Source organism: Salvia hispanica, chromosome 5 (assembly GCF_023119035.1).
Source record: "Salvia hispanica cultivar TCC Black 2014 chromosome 5, UniMelb_Shisp_WGS_1.0, whole genome shotgun sequence".
Classification (NCBI taxonomy): domain Eukaryota; kingdom Viridiplantae; phylum Streptophyta; class Magnoliopsida; order Lamiales; family Lamiaceae; genus Salvia; species Salvia hispanica.
In genome coordinates this window covers 40,406,175-40,424,970 of record NC_062969.1, presented here as the reverse complement: position 1 = coordinate 40,424,970, position 18,796 = coordinate 40,406,175, and the positions used below count along the sequence as shown (strand labels likewise).

The 18,796-nt window shown below is 36.2% G+C and overlaps 5 protein-coding genes across 5 annotated transcripts; 2 read left to right on the top strand and 3 right to left on the bottom strand.

Annotated features, from left to right (window-relative positions):
• Positions 1-361: 361 nt before the first annotated feature.
• LOC125188483 (probable protein phosphatase 2C 60) lies at positions 362-3,620 on the bottom strand. The gene is made up of 10 exons (XM_048085343.1): positions 3,442-3,620; positions 2,808-2,871; positions 2,609-2,717; positions 2,201-2,336; positions 2,003-2,128; positions 1,774-1,897; positions 1,463-1,539; positions 1,146-1,198; positions 901-955; positions 362-644 (listed from the first exon to the last, which is right to left on the bottom strand). Exons 1-10 carry the CDS (start codon positions 3,556-3,558, stop codon positions 462-464), a joined length of 1,044 nt encoding a protein of 347 aa, XP_047941300.1. The 5' UTR covers positions 3,559-3,620; the 3' UTR covers positions 362-461.
• A 1,649-nt stretch (positions 3,621-5,269) lies between these two features.
• On the top strand, positions 5,270-7,472 carry LOC125187477 (enhancer of rudimentary homolog). Its single transcript, XM_048084075.1, has 4 exons — positions 5,270-5,425; positions 5,924-6,017; positions 6,863-6,983; positions 7,071-7,472. Exons 1-4 carry the CDS (start codon positions 5,423-5,425, stop codon positions 7,159-7,161), a joined length of 309 nt encoding a protein of 102 aa, XP_047940032.1. The 5' UTR covers positions 5,270-5,422; the 3' UTR covers positions 7,162-7,472.
• Positions 7,473-9,330: 1,858 nt separating this feature from the next.
• LOC125187159 (mediator of RNA polymerase II transcription subunit 30) lies at positions 9,331-11,632 on the top strand. Its single transcript, XM_048083693.1, has 3 exons — positions 9,331-9,851; positions 10,588-10,683; positions 11,306-11,632. The coding sequence occupies exons 1-3, from the start codon at positions 9,426-9,428 to the stop codon at positions 11,402-11,404; spliced, it is 621 nt and encodes a 206-aa protein (XP_047939650.1). The 5' UTR covers positions 9,331-9,425; the 3' UTR covers positions 11,405-11,632.
• Positions 11,633-12,337: 705 nt separating this feature from the next.
• On the bottom strand, positions 12,338-12,892 carry LOC125187273 (probable steroid-binding protein 3). Its single transcript, XM_048083828.1, has one exon. It carries the CDS (start codon positions 12,796-12,798, stop codon positions 12,490-12,492), a length of 309 nt encoding a protein of 102 aa, XP_047939785.1. The 5' UTR covers positions 12,799-12,892; the 3' UTR covers positions 12,338-12,489.
• Positions 12,893-13,495: 603 nt separating this feature from the next.
• Positions 13,496-16,484, bottom strand: LOC125187046 (ER membrane protein complex subunit 4-like). The gene is made up of 6 exons (XM_048083556.1): positions 16,268-16,484; positions 16,039-16,095; positions 14,518-14,671; positions 14,112-14,209; positions 13,960-14,025; positions 13,496-13,819 (listed from the first exon to the last, which is right to left on the bottom strand). Exons 1-6 carry the CDS (start codon positions 16,394-16,396, stop codon positions 13,781-13,783), a joined length of 543 nt encoding a protein of 180 aa, XP_047939513.1. The 5' UTR covers positions 16,397-16,484; the 3' UTR covers positions 13,496-13,780.
• Between the last annotated feature and the right edge of the window lie 2,312 nt (positions 16,485-18,796).

Genomic DNA, 18,796 nt, shown 5'->3' with positions numbered 1-18,796 from the left:
ATACTGTACTTGTTTCTTTTTTTTCTTAATTCTTGTGTTAAATGAAACGTCTCATTTGAGCTGAGACAAATGGAAATAAGTCTAATGTGGTTTTTTGGGGTGAATGAGGAGGAGAGTAGTTTGAAGATGATTTCACATAGTTTGAAATAACAAACTAAGGAATGCAATTGGCACACTGATATTCATATTCAGTAAGGGATTTGATCATTGACTTTGTTACGAAGCAATTTTAAATTCTTGGGTCACTTATCACATCTCGTGGAGAGATTATATATAGTAGTAAAAAGATTAGTTTGGATCGAATCATTGATTGATTTTGAATATGAAATTATACTTTATTACATTATCACATTATAAAATTAGTACTAGTAAAAGATTATAAATTTTTTGGAGAAACTATCACACTCTTTGAGGTGCTACTAAATCAGTATATGACTTAGTCAGTCTTCATTTGATCAAGATTAACTCCGAGGGTGCTTTTCTTCAGAAGCCGGGGATTTCATGCCCGAAGGCTCGCCCGACTGTTCGGGTTTCTTGAGCTGGATCAGTATCATGGTCATGTTGTCGCAGCCATTGCCTGCGTTAGTAGTAGGCGCCAAGCACCGGTCGAGTACTTTTTCGCACACCAACGAGAGCTTACTCTCCTGCACGAGGGAACAAAGCGTGAGAAGATTCACAACAAATAGACCAAAAGAGAGATTAAAACATAGTTTTTAAACTTTCTGCAGATCTCACAGTTCATGTTTTCCAGATCACAGAATTTAGCAGCATGTTTTCTTGCACGTGTATAACGTAAAGCCTTCACAACTTATCGACTGGAAATTTGACGACACTACGAAGATGGGAAGCTATATTTTGAGATGGAAAGAGCAACTGTCAAGCGGTACCAAAAAGACTTACATGTTGCAGCTGTTCGTGTATGAAATCCACAACCTCCTGGCTCGGCATGCAATCCCTGAGAGGCAGACAGCAAAGAAAAATGAATAGTCGGAAATTATTATGCGACGCCCTTTTTTGTAACGAGAAATATACGAAAGAAGGTCAACACTATGCTTAATTTATTCAAGAATTAGACATATAAACGATGTTATCTCGAAAGATATAATGCAGATTGAATTAATAAAGGAGAAGTTCAGATGATATACCAAATGCCATCAGTGGCAACCACAATGAACTCATCCTCGTCTGTCAATTCAACCTGGTTTGGAAAACGAACGAATCAGAAATTCTGTGCTATTGCAGCAAATATAAGAACAACTTAAGGTTTCCCAGCAAATTTACCAACAGATATCAACACCAAATTATCAATTACTGATTACTATTGGTTGGTCACATGTGGTGTCTTTTCTTGGTCTTAATAAGAACTGTCCACAGGCTTCATTCTAGTCGAATCACAAAATGTCGGAAAAGCCTAATGAAACAGAAGCAGTTCTACATTACAACACAAAATGAAGATACATACTGTTTTAACTTCTGGATCAGCAATGACCATTTGCTCTTCTGGAGGTAAATATATGCTACTCTTGAAATTCACACAGCCTGCATCAAATGCATGGTCGGCCATAAGAGACCTGAAAAACAGCTCCTAAACAGTTCTAGCTAATAAGATCGTCATCATAACATACGTGGCTAGTGGAATTAAGCACAAAATTATTCAGATTTTGCCAGGATCAGCTGTATGTGCAGGGAGGGTGAGAGTTTAACGATGACCCAACTCTCCTAGCTATTAAAATTAGAAAAAAAAATTGATAAGACAACAAAATTGAACAAAACCTATAGCTCTTGAAACATCCAAATAGCCTTCCACACGCCCCCCGCGGACAAATCCTCCTGCTCTTATAATTCTTTCACTCTCAGCCGGCAGTATGGGTTTATGGTCTACTGACAGCTCGCGTGCCTGATGAAAAGCCAAACCGTCATAGCTAAAAACGAATACACGCCATGTGTGAAAAAATGTTAGTTATACAAGATTAAGTAGATCGAGATCATAATCACATGGTACCTGACCGTTCCTAGAAATGACGCAGAGCGAATCACCTGCATTGGCAACAACAAGTTGATTCTCCCCGATGACTGCAACACAAGCAGTACTTCCAGAATGTGGTCCTTTGAAATCAGAGTGTGGTCCCTGTACGAAGCAATAATAAACCAAAATTCCAAGTTACGATGGAAAATGGTTATTTAGGATTGATTTAAGTACCTCCTCTGTCCAATTGTCGGGGTCACGTATTGGAGACCATGTCGCACCCTCTTCGAGGATATCATGGCTGGTTAGTCTACATCCGATGATAGCCAACTCCCTCCAGCCTCTTTGTCCGGTCATCAGTTCATCCATCCTGCATTAACAATGGATATGATCTTAGATGAATAAATTCTGTAAATGATGTATCTTGATTTATAGTAGTTAGACATAACTCCTCTTGTTATCTTTTGGAAAGAGAGTTAAATTGGATATTTATAAACTAAGATACCTTTAAACATGATTTTGCTAATCTTCAGCTTTTATCCTAATCTAGAGTAAATAGACACATGTGTGAGAGGCAAGCCTCACCTGAGGAAATCGTGACGAGCTAGAGAAGAAGTAAATAAACAGTATTTTGCAAATAACCTGAGGAAAGATTTCCGGAGAGCTGCCCCGACATCTCCAGCTGAATATTCTTCCTGTTTCGGCACTTGCTGGTGCAGGAACTGAGCACAGAATTTGGCAACCTCACCACCTGCAAATTCAAGAATGACCATAAATTCAGAAACTGATACTGAGTTCTTATTCAAAAATAAATAAATACTCCAAAGAATGATGAGCATACCTAGATAACCGTCGTAAACACCAAAGAATGATCTACTGTTATCCAAATATGGAATTGCAGCATGCTAAAAGAAGAGTAAGAACATCATATTCCGTACAACTACGAAAGAGAAACACAAAAAGGGATATTGTAGCTACAATAAAAAGCAAATTATTTATACTTCTACCTTCTTTTCTTATCCCTTTACAATTTCTTCAGGATCGGGAAGCAGATGCCTCCTTACCAGAATACAGAATTTCATTATTAAAGTATTCCTAAAGAACACTCGACTTATGAACTGAAGTTCACTGCACACATGTTAGACTTTGCACCGCCAGCACTTGATTCATCGTTGAGGCAAATTGTTCCTTAGTCGGACTAAAACAATACTATGCTAACAATATATGAATTTTTTCACTTTGTGGATGTATGAATCACATATACTGAATCCCACAATTGTTCTATTTAGCGTAAGCATACTTTCTAATTAACAGGAAACAGAAAAACATGAATCCACTCGATTAAACCTGTAAACAGCACTCTAACTAACTGAAACTGAAAAACTCATATTCTGCACAAAGTCATGATACCAATATTTGTACTCCTACAATTCATTACTAACTGGAACAGAGATTAGAGTTGACCAACGACTTACAGCATCCCCCATATTGACACGCCATCCTTGCATGGCTGATAGACCAAACCTAACTCTATCGTTTTCACCATCTTCAGATGACTTCTCCGTTTTCGGAATACTGAGGTGCGCCCCCATCTCTTACTGTCAGCAAACACCATTTAAACCCAGCAGCCTCTTTAAAAATATTTCACAACACAGTGTATATATAATGCAGAGAGAAGGAAATCACCGGTGCACGGGAGTAGCCAGTTGGAACAACACGGACACACGTGTGATGAATGTATATATAACAGTTGAGTTTACAATATAAGGGTGTTTACAATTACAGGGGGTGGTATAGTAGATATACAATACATATGATTGAATAATTTCAAGAATTACATTATCAAACAAGGTGAAAACAGTTATATCCATAAACAAGAGTTAAACAAGCCCTATAACTATCCAAAACAACTCCATCCCTGTATAAGAAAATCCCATCAAAACTTCATAAATTACAATATATAAAAACATAAAAATACATCACAGCTCAGAGAATCCAGCTTCATTAAACAGACAATATCCATATAGTAATTCAGAATAAACAGTTAGATAATCAAACAAGGCGATAACAGTTATATCCATCAAAGCGTTTGGGGGAATAAACAGCCCCTATAACTATACAAAATCAATTCCAAAATTCAAGAGAATGTCATAAATTACAATAAAATACATCACAACTGCGACAATCCAGCTAAATTAAACAGCCAAATCCATATACTATTTCAGAATTAACAATAAGAATCGAGAGATACATCTCTGGAGGGGGGTGTGGCAAAGACTATATCGACAATCGACAATACTAACAAAAAATCAAGATGATACAAAACAGCTACTACTATTTCTCATCGGCTTGCTCAGGAAGATCAATCGCAATAAATGAACGCTGGTATTTCGCAAGGGCTTCATCACTTAAAAACTTACAAAACTTGAAAGCTCAGTTGATGAATCGAACGAATTTGTCGAAATGAGGCGCGGATTGGCTGGAAATCCTGATGATTTCGAAATGCTTGTGCAATTTGATGAGGGATTAACAAGGGTGGAGTCGGGAGAGAATCGAGAGTGATGAAGGGAATGAATGAGTGTTGGTGTTTGAGTGTATTCTATAACTGCCTAACTGCCAACTTCTTATAAAATACTCCGTATTTTATTTTATTCTATAAAGAGCATAATGTTTTTTTAATATATTTATACTGATTATAATGAGATATTGTAATTAGTATGGAGTTATTGTTAATTAAATCATTTTTTTTTAATTTTCAATTAGAGATAGGAGTATTACGTATTTATGAGTTAATTGAAATATCAAACTAATGAATGTGATTGAGTGACAATATTTATTGGTAAGGAATTTGGTCCTTGACTTTGGTATAAACTACAGTAGTTTTTAATTATTGGGTTAGTTATCATATTTTGTAGGATGCTTATAAATGAAGAGTACTAAAAAAAATAGTATCATTGACTTTAGATAAGTTTACAATAGTCACACGTCGATTATCTAAAAATCAGTAAGAATGATTCCAAGTTATGATCGAACTTGTACCAAGATTTGTAATAATCAATTTATTTTAAGTACAAGATTTGTAATAATCAATTTGTTTTATGAATTTCCTAATGCCAATGACCTAAACAACACAAATATCAATAAAAATTTAAATGTCAATAATCAAATATAGTTTTTTTTAATTCATCATTCCTTCATTCCTAAGTCAAAAAAATCACCAACATAGAAATTGATCCGCACAACACTTCAATGACGGAATTGCCCTCGATCACCCAAATTTCCTTTCCCAGTCCCAAACAAAAAAAAAGGTAAAAACAAAAATATATTTCGATCAAAGTCTCTGCATAGAAGAAGACTTCACTCACTCTTTTCTCTCATTTCTCACACACAACACACACTACCATCAGACTTCGGAAATTCTCTCTCTTCCCGCGCGTAATCTCTCGCTCCTCCGAAATGGTAATGCTCTTCTTCTTCATCTCCATGTAAATGACCGAACGATTTTATGATTTTGTGTTCATATGTACCCTTTCTCTGTTTCATTAGGGTTTCGTGTCTATGGCGCTGCTTTATACTCTAAAATATGTCGTTTTTGGCGTTGATTGTGTTTTTGTGAATCAAACAGCATGTGATTGTGGATTTGTCGGCTACATGTGAATTCCAGTTTTTCAGAAGATTTATTTTTTGTTTTTACTTAACTATCTCATTTTCGCCTTTTCTAAACTTTTATAGCTTTTCTGTTCTATCTTGTTGTATTGCTGGTGTTCAATTGGCTTTCTGAAGTTTTTTGCTTAATTTGAGTGTGTTGTATATTCAAAAGCAGCTTCTATTGCTTAATTTATTGTTATATGCTTGCAAATATGTTTGAAATGGGACAGATTCTCACTAGGTAATTCTACTTTGATGTCATTCGATGATTGTTCTTCGTTATTTAATCTGGTGTCATATGCTTTGCAGTCTAATAAGCATACCATTATTCTGATGCAAACATCCCAACACAGAGCAACCCGCACGTTCATGGACTACGAGTCGATCACCCAAGCAATGGATGGTATGCTATAAAAATTTGTACTCCTTTGAAAGTTTTTGGCTGTGTAGCTTAAAGTTGCTTTGATGTAACATGACAGTGGATCTATATTGGCATTTGTAGGTAAATTCAGATTGTAGAATTTGAATTATTTGATCCATTCATAAACTATGATTTGCTGTCTGCTTATGTTGGTAATGTTTAAAACCTGCATTTTCTTTGGATTTTGCTGTATTTTCAGTTGTATGCAAAGCAAGTTGTGTGAAAAGGTATCTCGAGTAGATGCTAGGTTTGTTCAGCTTCCTTGTGGTAGATGAAGTAGTGGAAACTAATTTATGCAATCCAAAACAAATATGGCCACATCTTTTTGGTGATAATGTGTGTGGGTTTCGCGACGTTATTTGGTCATCATACTTGTATATTCATTTTGCAACCATTCAGCCACCCATTTTCCTACATCAGTGTAGTAAAGGTCCGAAAGGATATTAAGTTACTAACAATGTTGAATTGTAGCATTTTGTGATTTAAGATCGAGCCATGCTATATAAGTTGGTCTTTTTGGAGAATACTCTACAAAAGCATGAAGCTTAGATAGATAAAAATGAGATGCACTTGAATTGTAAATTTATAAACTGTGCTGGTTCTTCATGCTTCTGATAAATTTTAGCTCGAAGAAAATCAGAGGTAAAGATGCGTATCCAAGTCTTCTAGTTTTGTTTTATGACAGCTATACTTTCTTAAGATCAGAGCTATTGATATGTCTTTACAGTAGGATCTATTGTTTCATTGTCCAGATAGTAGATGCATTTCACGATCCAATGCTAAAGGTCTATGTTTTTCCACCTGACATATTTTAACAATTGATGCAGGAATCTGCGGGCTATATGAACGAAAACTGAAGGAGCTTAATCCAGCCATAAGAAATATCACATACGATATCTCAGATCTCTACAATTTCATTGATGGCCTTGGTGATTTGAGTGCATTAGTGTAAACCTCTTTCTCCCTCTCTTGAACTTGTATGCATTCATAACACTCTTGTGTAAGCCGCACAACTTGATCATTGTGCTTTTGCAGCTACGACCACTCCATCCAGGCTTATCTTCCATATGACCGACAATGGATCAAGCAGAAAACACTGCAGCACTTGAAGAAACTGGCTCAGTGATGATCGAAGATGTCGCGTAATCGCTACTTGGGTATTGCAATGACTGGCGAAGTGTGATATGTTTTGGTTCAGCTCCACCATTCTAGAATTCTGAAATTTGGAGCTTGTGTGTATGAGTATCCCATCTCATGTATCCTTATTTGTGGAAATACAGTGATGCTAATAGCGTGTTTCTCTCTCTCTAGAGTTATGGTATTGTTGCTACTTGTTAGATAAGTGCATTTTGTAACTTTTTATCGGCTTTGAAAAAATGGCTCTTGTAGCCTTGCCCAAATATTGATTCGTATATAATTAATGCCTATGTTTGCGTATTTTGGCAGCTCCTGTTTTATTTTTTTGGTTATTGTTATTATTATTTGTTCATTTATATAGAGGAAAACGGAAATAAATTGCGCAAATGTGTGTAAAAAACAGATGATACTCCATATTTTCCCCCATAATACTTGCTTTGTTTTTTAATGTTACATTTGACTCAATTTTTTTGAAATGTACTAATAGATAGTGATTGAAAAAAATAATAAAATATGAATATTAATTTTATAATAAAATGTTAGTCTGAGTTAGTAGAATGTGAATATCTTGTCAAAAGTAATAAAAGGTAAATATGTCAATTAATCATTAACGACTGAAAAATAAAAATTATGTCAATTAATCATGGACAGAGAGGAGTACATGGTATGCTTTCTTAATTGAATTATTTTAGAGTTATGTCAATTAATCATGGACATAATGAAAAGGAGTACGTTGTATGCTTTTTTAATTGAATTATTTTATATTTTTTTGTTACTAGAATATGCCTATATAGTATTCCCTCTGTTCTATAGTAATAGAGTCATTTTGTCATTTTTGTACGTTCCTTAGTAATAGAGTAATTTCTCTTTTTAGTAAAAGTCAACACATTTTTCCACACATACTTTACTCTCTCTTACTTTATTCTCTCTTACTTTATTCTCTCTTCATCTCTCTACATTTTTCATTTTCCACTTTATTTTCTCTTTCCTTAACTTATCTAACACAATTTTTCTTAATATTCGTGCTGAAAAAAAATGTCTCCTTTACTATGAAACGGAGGGAGTAGTACTTTAGTGAAAATATTAAGTGACTAGGGCTGGGGAAAAATACCGAAAAAATGATATATCGCTCGTATCGTATTGAAAAATATCGAAAAATTATCGAATTTTTGGTATATCGTAATTTTCGATACGATACGGTATCGTATCGTAAGTTTTCGATACGATAACGATATGAATTTCCTTATATCGCGATATATCGATATTTTCGATATATCGTTTTATATCGAATATACGATATATATCGTATATATCAAAACATATTGAAATTCAATACATATTGAAGTTTAAAATTATAAATATATATAAATCCATTTAATTCATTCATATATTTAGAAAATATATATATGAAACCCTAATAAGAACACTATATATTTTATTGTGTTGAAGTTTTATAAATTTTTGTGTTATTTTTCAGCTTTGAAATTATATTTTTTGATATACAGGTATTCGATACGATAACGATATTTCGATATATCGTATCGATCTTACGATATATTGAAACATTGATACGATAACGATATTGATATTATCCATATCGAAAGTTCGATATATCGAAATTTGATATTTCGAAACTTTCGATACGATAACGATATGAAATTCTTTCATATCGATATTTTCGATACGAAACACGATACAACGTTTTCGATACGATATATCGTATCGACCCACCCCTATAAGTGACAATAAATAAGGGGGAAAAAATACAATAATCTTAAAAAATACTACTACCTCTGTCCCTGAAAATTTGATACAGTTTACTATTTCGGTCCGTCCCTAAAAATTTGATACACTTCACTTTTACCATTTTTGGTAGTGGACCCTATATTCCACTAACTCATTCATACTCACATTTTATTATAAAACTAATACTTTAAAAGTAGGACCCACATCCCACCAACTTTTTCAACTCACTTTCCATTACATTTCTTAATACCCGTGTCGGATCAAAGTGTAGCAAACTTGAGGGGACGGAGGTAGTACTATTAAACATATTTTTTAATATGTATGAAATTGGAAGGGAATTATTTTGATGGGAGGGTGAGCCACGCGTTTTTTTGTGATCCAAAACGTTTTCACAATAAACACTCTAGAGCGACTTATGTTTTGAAATAGAGTCAATTTTCTCAAATTCCCCAAATCCTCCCCCAAATTTCCCTCCGGCAACGGCCGCCGCCTTCTCCTCGCCGGGAAATGGAAGAGAAGTACTCAACGATGAGTTCCTCTCCAACATCCAGCAATTACACTCACAAGACCACGCAAGAGCTCGCCGCCGAAGGCCAGAAGCACCTCGAGGAGACGATCCAATCCGCCTTCTTAATCCTCTCCGCCATGAACGACGAGCTCTGCAACGCCGCGCTCTGGTCGAACACGCCGTCCTCCGCCTCTGCCGCGCCTCCTCCTGGCGCCGCGAATCCCGCCGCTGCTAGCATGAGTAACGGCCACCGCGACGTGTCGTCGGACTCTTCCGCGTCTTCCTCCGCGTCGCAGTCCCACGCTCAGCATCACAATAATAGCTTCGAGATCGGCGGCGGAGCGCTCGACGAAGCTAGGCTGCAGTATAAGGCCTCCGTCGCGTCGCTGCGTTCAGTCCTCCTCGCTATTTCGAACGCGCAGAAGGTATTTTTGTTCAATTTTTTTTAAAAAATTCATGAGGATAGTGAGTGTGAAATTGCAATTGGCCTTCTACTAATAGTTATGCATTAGTTGTTTTGGATGTTCTGGAAGTTCCACATAATGGAAGGCTGATTTCATCAAATTGTCTATTAATGCTTGAAGATTCAAACTGTTTCACTCTAATTACTTCAATTTAAGAGATTTTAAAAAAAATCTGATATAAATTATAATCATAGTTTGTTGCTGCAAGTTGTAGTTAGGGGAATACCGCTTAAAATTTCATTTTGCTCTAATCTACCATTACTTGTATAGTATCATGTTATAATTCATGCTAATAGTATTATTGTAGAGCCTGGTTCCATTAATGGTATTCCTGTTGAGCTGCATATAAAATCAATTATGATTGCATGATCTTTATGATCTTGATGTTAAGTTAAATTGAGGTGACTTTGATTTTGAGCTTTCTGTTCATCTAAAGCGGGTTAAAACATCTGAATCAATGTGATCTGAGGTGAATTTGATTTTGGGTGCTTGATAGTTGTGTTCATCTAAAGCAGGTTAAAACATCTGAATCGTTGTGATCTTGATTAAATTGTGAGGTGAATTTGATTTTGAGTGCTTGATAATTCTGTTCAACTAAAGCAAATTAAAACATCTGAAACAGTATGATCTTGATGCAAAGTTATATTTTGAGGTGAATTTGATTTTGAGTATCTGATCTTTCTGTTCAACTAAACAGGTTCAATCATCTGAATCCGTTTTGACCACTTCAGGGCCGGTGTCCGATCAAACAGAAATAGAGAAGCTTGAAGAGAAAGCCTCTATCTTAAGAACGGTACTACTACTTTCATTGCAATAATTATAATGTACAGGACTGTAGAGTCGTTGGTTGATTTTTCTAGTGAATACTTTATATGTTTGTGTATTTGGGATAAGAAGTGAATCCATCATTCGGTAATACTATCACTTTTAGCTTCTATTGTCCCAACAAAAGTGGGTAGAGCCACAAATAAGATGAAAATGGTATTCGTATGCTGTAACGGCCATATGCAATGATCCCAACCCGAATCAACACTAGCCAAACAGATTCAGTAGGCTGTGTCAAATCATGTCTTCCCTTCCCTTAATATTCAGACATTCGTATGCTCTAACTCCATATGCATTGATCCCAACCTGAATCAACACTTGGCAAATAGATCCAGTAGGCTGTGTCAAATAGTTCATGTGTTCCCTTCCCTTGTAATGTGAAAGTCTCAGTAATGGTTGATGTGTTCTTGGTAATCTGTAGAGGATTAGTCTTGTTTTTTGTATTTCCCAATAGTTCAGTTTACTTTCTGTTCGTTTGTTGTTCTTCCTGTCCCTGTTCATTCTCTGTGCCAATTTTTGAGCAACCATCGCAATCTTCTCTACCAAAATCATTGGAACATATAATTCATTACATATCTTGATTGGAATAGGAACTTGCAGAGAAGAATAAGTATCTCAAGATTCTGATCGACCAGCTTCGCGGCCTGCTCAGCGATATATCCACGTGGCAAAGTCCTTGCACGGTATGAGGCTGATTTCTCATGGTATGGGGTTATCGAAAGAACAAGTCTTGTTTCTTTTCAAAAAGGAAAACCATTACTGATGGTGGCTGCAAAGAGATGATGGATCAGAGCACACAGCAATTCTAATCCACATCTGACATTTTTATTAATCATTATATCTTGTCTTGATACTGATCTTCTCTCAATATATTATGGACCCCTCCTGTTGAATGTTAAAATAGTCATATTCGTACATGAGATGTATTGCAAGTGTCGTTTAGGTCACTCACGACGATGGTCACAAATTCGGACCAAATCTGTGCTATTCACATGTCACGAATATTGAAGCCTCCCAAGAGCAGATAGTGATAAAGTGTCTGGTTCGTGAATATTCAAGCCTCCGAAGAGCAGCTCGTGATTTTAAGCACGACATAGTTAAAGATCCCATAAATGCCCAGTTATTTAAACTAATCATAGATGTTATAGAACTAGATGAGTTCCAATGGTAAACTGGAGATAAGAATAAATTTGCAGAGAGTCAGTTATCTATGGTGCTCTTGATCCCAGTTACAGCATCCAATACCAAATCAATCAACTAATGAAACAAACAATTGATTCACAACTCAACTACTCCTATAACCCTACAAACCCAAAATCTTTCATCCAATCTTCTCATAATCACACTAATTTTGACTCAAATTTCTCATCAATACACAGTTTCTACTAGAAATCAAGGTGAAGAACTCAATCAACCAATAACCCTAGCCACAGAATATCACAACAAACACCCAATTATAAATGCAAAAATCCAACAATCAATCACCACAAGTTGAATCACACCAAGACCTTATACTTGGATGAGGAAACATTTCCACATGAATAAAGGTGAAGTTCTCAAGCAACATGAAACCCTATCGCAAGAAATTTCCCGAATCATATATGCAAAAGCAAACATCAATATTCACCAATACTATAATTTATTCATCATCATTCAACAAGTATCCACATGAATACAACACACAAAACACATGAAAAACACTTGCGATTCGATCGAGAACATCACTTAATCAGTCTGTATCGTCAAATCAGTTGAATACATGAAAAAGCCCTAATTAATTATAGGTGACGGTGCCGACGACGGGGTACTTGGCCTGGAACTTCTTCTCCCAGTCGGCGAGAACGCCGAGCTCCTTGTCGGTGAGGCCGTCGAGGTCAGGAACGACGTCGCTCTCGTCCTTGCTCATCTTGGCGAGGGCGCGGCTGGCGTCCTTGCCGGCGAAGACGGCGTAGGCGCCGCCGGGGCCGTAGAAGGATTTGCCGGTGGTGACGTCGTAGATGCTGCCGCGGACGGCCACGTAGATAGGCTTCTCCGGATCGGAGCCGTCGTAGGCTTTGAGCTCGGCCGGAGAGAGATTCTTCATGATTTTGCGTTGAAGAAATTCGGATCTGAGCGTCGGATATAAGAGTTATATAGCGATAGGTGAGACTCTGAGAATTTATGAATTTGTAGTGCAGCTGAGAATATATGCAACTCACCACAAACCCACTTTATTCTTTTTTTATAGAATTAAAAATAGGATTGATATTCATTTAATAATTTTCATTATTTTTTTTTTACATTTCTTAAATTCGTACCTTGACGAAGACCGGAGAAGATCTCCTAATTCACTTCTACTAATTCACTCCCCTCCTGCCTCGATTCTCACAATGCAATAAAATAATAGTAATACAATCATGACCAATTTTGGTAAGTGATGGAGAATTATTTTATTGCATTGTGAGAAGTGGAGTAAGAGTGGAGTACGAGAAGTGGATTAGAAGATCCTTTGCAGACTACGACCACTAGCCACCCACCCGCAATGGCGTGTGTTTCTCGCTGATATTGTTTTCAATTCGTTATTACTTCCTCCGTCGCTTAAAAATATGAACTATTTTCTTTTAATTCATTCCTTGAAATTATAAACTTTTTATTTTAAAAAAACTAATGAAATAAAATTTATTTCCCACTAATAATAATCTAATATTTTCTCTTTCTATCTTTTATTTTATTAATAGTGCATTAAATTTAAAACTCATGTACTTCTAAAAGTTCATATTTTTAAGAGATCTCACAAAGTATTAAGCTCACAAAATTGGTAAAATAAAATAAAAACTAACAATAATCAGTTGTGTTACATCATCCAAATTTAAAAATAAAATGAGTAAAGCTAGAATTCCTCCAAGAATAAACTGAAATCTTGTAGTTTTTCCTTTTTTAAGACTGCAAAATCCAAGTTGGAAGATGACATTTTATAGCTGCAGCACCATGGATGATATAGCACACCAGCAGAGCACTTTACCTACACCTCAGATCCCTTCGACTCAACGACTCTCGTCGAATCCTATTCTCGACCAAAGGAGAAGCTAGTGTAGCGGGATACCTCCACCGGAGTACTCGACCTCCTGAAGATTAAAACACAACTCATGAGAGGGTACACAGAGCGATGAAATGATGATACGAGCGAGAGCACATTTGTGAAGCTTCTAAGAAGATAATTTACGAAAACATGTTAGATCTAAATAACCCAAAGATTTCAATGAACCTGTGGTGGCGGCAAGGATGAAACCCAATCCGATAAGTGAGTTGGAAGAAGGCCGAGTGTGTTAAGCTGTTGACAAAAAGAATTCAGTGAGCTCTACTCTAAGATGCATTGGGAGGAGTTCTAATGGCTTCTATAGAAGCTTGAGAACCAACCTTCCAGACGCCCAGCCCTAACGCTGCCACGTTAAGGGCGATGAATACTAGCTTAGGTGCTAGAAGGTCGACTTTGTGGTCCTTGTAAGGTTCAAACACTACAAAAGAAAACGCAGAACGTTACGAGGTAAAGTCATTATCATTCCAATTGATAAGCATCTGATGCAGTTACATAGCTCGCAAAGCCAAACTATCGGATAAAACCAAGATTATAACTGTAGCAACGCCTAAATGTTGCAGTAACCACGATTTCATGTGTTATACACAAAATTGAGGAAAGGCCAACAAATATGACTTTCTGTGACTGTTGCACTTAAATCAACCGACTACTGAGAATGGAAAAACTAACTGCATGTTAAATGAAATTAGTGATGCGTGGCAACTAGATATGTTGAAAGGAACTCACTTTTCCCAACCCCACGAAGTGCGTTGACAGGCTGTAGAAGAGCCGAAAATGTTATGCCAATGCTGAATAGATGAACCGTGCTTCCGGCCATCCACATCATGAATCCCATCATCATCAAATTCTTGAAGGGTGCTTGTGCAACCTCCCATGCTTTCTGTACACACAAATTAATGTTTCTAGTAACGTTATAAATAAAACAGCAGAAAATGAAACAGAGCAAAATCGTAAAATATTTACAACACGCATGGCAAAGAGAAGACAAGATTTATAAACTAAAATATTTACAACACGCATGGCAAAGAGAAGACAAGATTTATAAACTAAACAAATCTCAGTAGAAATCCTTTAAAATAAGGTAACAAAGGGCAGTAGCATTGAAATAAGGTAACAACACTATCAAAAACAAGGTAACAACACTATCAAAAACAAAGGGCAGTAGCTTATACCAACAAAACCCCACATGTAATGATGTAAAGATGAGAAACTCCCTCTCCTCCTACCCACTGACACAATTTTCACCTCGGATTTCGTGAGGAATAATAAAGCAAAATGTCTACACACCATATCGCAGAGAAGTTCCTTCACATCAGACTAGGAAATTCATCTCCATTGAGATTTCTTCACTTGAATCCAAGTTCCAAACTTTGACTGGCGAAATCATAACGAAGATAACTCCTATTTGGAACCCTTTACATCGGCGAATAACAATTTAAACTAAATCTTAACATAGATTTCCACAGAAGCAGCCGATTTCACAGTAATATCATCGAAAGCATTTTCGAGAAAGTCAAATACAGAGTAAACCAATGCATAGATCAAAAGATTCAAGCAATTCGATCCAAACCGCAGCATCAAAAAAGAACTCAAGCATTTAACCCAAGTAATACATGATCAAGAACAAAGGGCAGTAGCTTATACCAACGAAACCCCACATGTAATGATGTGAAGACGAGAAACTCCCTCTCCTCCTACTCACTGACACAATTTTCACCTCGGATTTCGTGAGGAATAATAAAGCAAAATGTCTACACCATATCGCAGAGAAGTTCCTTCACATTAGACTAGGAAATTCCTCTCCATTGAGATTTCTTCACTTTTATCCGAGTTCCAAACTTTGACTGGCGAAATCATAACGAAGATAACTCCCATTCGGAACCCTTTACATCGGCGTATAACAATTTAAACTAAATCTTAACATAGATTTCCACAGAAGCAGCCGATTTCACAGTAATATCATCGAAAGCATTTTCGAGAAGGTCAAATACAGAGTAAAACCAATGCATAGATCAAAAGATTCAAGCAATTCGATCCAAACCCCAGCATCAAAAAAGAACTCAAGCATTTAACCCAAGTAGTACATGATCAAGAACAATCACAAACAACACAATCAATAAACAATCAGCTCAATTTCAATTACAGCCAATTCCTATCCCAACAACAACACATCCACACTAATTCTTCACTGCACCAACAAATCAAAATCCAATCCAAATCAAACCCTTAGAAACGCTAAAATTTTACCTGAGCTTTCCAATTTGCTTCAGCATCCTTCTTCTGTTTGCTCACAGCCGAATCATCCTAATCCAAAAAAACGCAAATCGCATCACTCAAAACCCCCCAAAACATCAATTAAAGCTAAATCCCCTAAAATCAAACACTGGCAGCAACATCTACCATGTGTGTGAGCTCAAACAGTTGATAATTTTGAGTTGGTGTAGCTCATCGTAGACGATTACAAAGGCGAACATACCTGATCTTGGGAAGCCCTAGTGAAGCCCGGCGGGTCAGGAATATCTCGCGATGAAGGGGATGCCGAATTGTCAGTGAATCCGACGGCCCATCGCCGGCCCGAACCCATAACCGATTTCCCCTTGTCCATAGTTAATGTAGGCGGAAAAGAGATGCCTTTGGTTGAGAAGCAGAGATCGGCTGCTTTGAGGGACTGTTTGGCTATCTAGAGTTAAACTTTTTCACAAATGAATTAGTACTACAAATTTGATTTATTTTGCCATAAAGAGTTTGTTAATTTTGTGATTATCTGTTTATTGGATTATTATATGTATATTATTGGACTAGGGGTCTTACTAATTTATATACGTAGTTTTATTTCATGTGTCAACAAAAATACTTTGAAAGCGTCAAGTCTAATGCATAACTTGAATATATATTAAAAAGAAATTATATATTATGGATAAATAAGAAAATTGATATAAAGGGATTTAAACTGCCATGGGGAGCACTGCACTCCCTATACACTTAGACTTATAACATAATGATCATTAGATATATAGATATGGGGTTGTGATTTCATCAACCGAGATTGCATTTTTTAGCATTTTCGTTGCATTAAATGGTAAAGTAGTCAGTTCATGTATTTAATCCACTCTTCTAATTTGATGAGCGAAATTTGAGGGAGCATTCAATTACACGATCTTTCCACTCTCTTCAACTTCCTTCAAATCTTTACAGTCTCTTTCCAATCGAATCAACTTCTCATTCCGCCGCTTTCAACTCCAAAAACCTCCAAAAACACATTCCCAATTGAAAATCCTAACCCAATCCCGACGCTCACCACAGTTCCGGCAACAGCATAGTCCAACGCTTCCATCAACACAGCATAAACCGCGTCCATCAACCGACCAACAATTCGAAAAATTTCCAAAAGACGAGAGATTTCGAACACCACAGAGCCTAACGTTGATGAATCGTCGCGAATTGGTAATTTTCTGATTGTCCCGGTTCTTATTTCGTGAAGTTATGTTTGCTGATTTCAATTGCTTAATCTATTTAATTTCGTTTTTGTGTGTGTTTAGATGTCCACAATTTTGGTGTTTTTGCATAGCGTTGTTTTCGATTTGCTTATTGCGATTGATTTTGTTTCTTAATTCTTCTTGTGGTTGCTTTATTCCGTGATAAATATATATTTTTTGGAATAATATTTGTTTGTTAAAATTTTTTGCTTAATCATTTCAGAATGTTGCTTAATGTCGTGTAAAATGTGCTTATTGTTGTGTAATATTTGAAATCTTGCATTTTGGGTACCAAAAATTGCTTATTTGCGCTAAATTGTGCTTACATTTGATACATATTTAGGTATGTGCTCCCTCTGTACAATGTTTACTTTGTTGAACAGTTTGCTTATTCTGGTCGAGAAGATGCTTATTTTCTTGTTAAATGTGCTTATTTTTTGTTGTCTGGTTTGTGTATTGAATTTTTTTGGTTGGTGCTATTAGAAGTGTTGCTTTTTCTGTATAGTTGATTGCTTACTTTGTTCTTACCTCTGCTTAATTTGGCTATTAAAATTTTGCTCAAGCTATTCGAAATGTTGCTTAAGTATTGAGATACTTTGCTTACTTCCAAAAAATGCCTCCTATCCTGTTCTGAATCGATTTTTTTTTTGTGCACCTTTAGTTCACAAGCGACAGAAAGGAAAGAATCCAGCTGCTAGCGACGCTGAACAGTTGCAGCATTTTGAGAAGAAAATAAAATCACTCCATTTCAGGAGTTCTCCTAAATATTTTAGTTATTTGAAATGTTGCTTACTTTGTTGGACAATATGCTTAATTTAATCTATTGTTGTTTCATTCGTTTGAGAATTTGCTCAATTTCGCACTTATATTGTAAAAATTTGCTTATTTTGTACAAAAGAATGCTTATTTTGTACTAAACTATGCTTATTCTGGGTACGCCAAGTTTTTTTATTGCTTATTATGGACATTGCTTAATTTGTTGAATTTTTTGCTTATCCTATTCGAGAGTGTGCTTAGTTATTGAGATACTTTGCTTACTTCATAATCTTGCTTACTTCAATTAACAAGTGACGAAAAGGAAAGAATCCAACTGATGAGGCAACTGATCCCGATGCTGGATAGGTTCAGCCTATTGAAAAGGAAATAAAATCACTTCATTTCAGGAGTTCTTCAGAATATTTTAGTGGTCTAACTGCTGAACTTAATTCGAAGTAGAGGAATAGAGCCCGAGGGATGGGATTCGAACAACTGTTGCATTTCTCATTGACCTACATTTTTGTATTACAATGTCAGTTACTATCAATGCAATTTTTAACTTTTTGTGCTGCGAACGTTTGATTTTTGTGCTGCAAGTTTTTTATTATGAAAATATATTACACAAGAAATGCCTTATCGCAATCACTGCAACGCACTTCAAAACGCGATGCAACATTGTGAAGGGCCATACATTCGATAACTTAATTCCCTCACATTTTATTATAACACCAATATATAAAAGTAGGCCTCACATTCCATTAACTTTTTATATC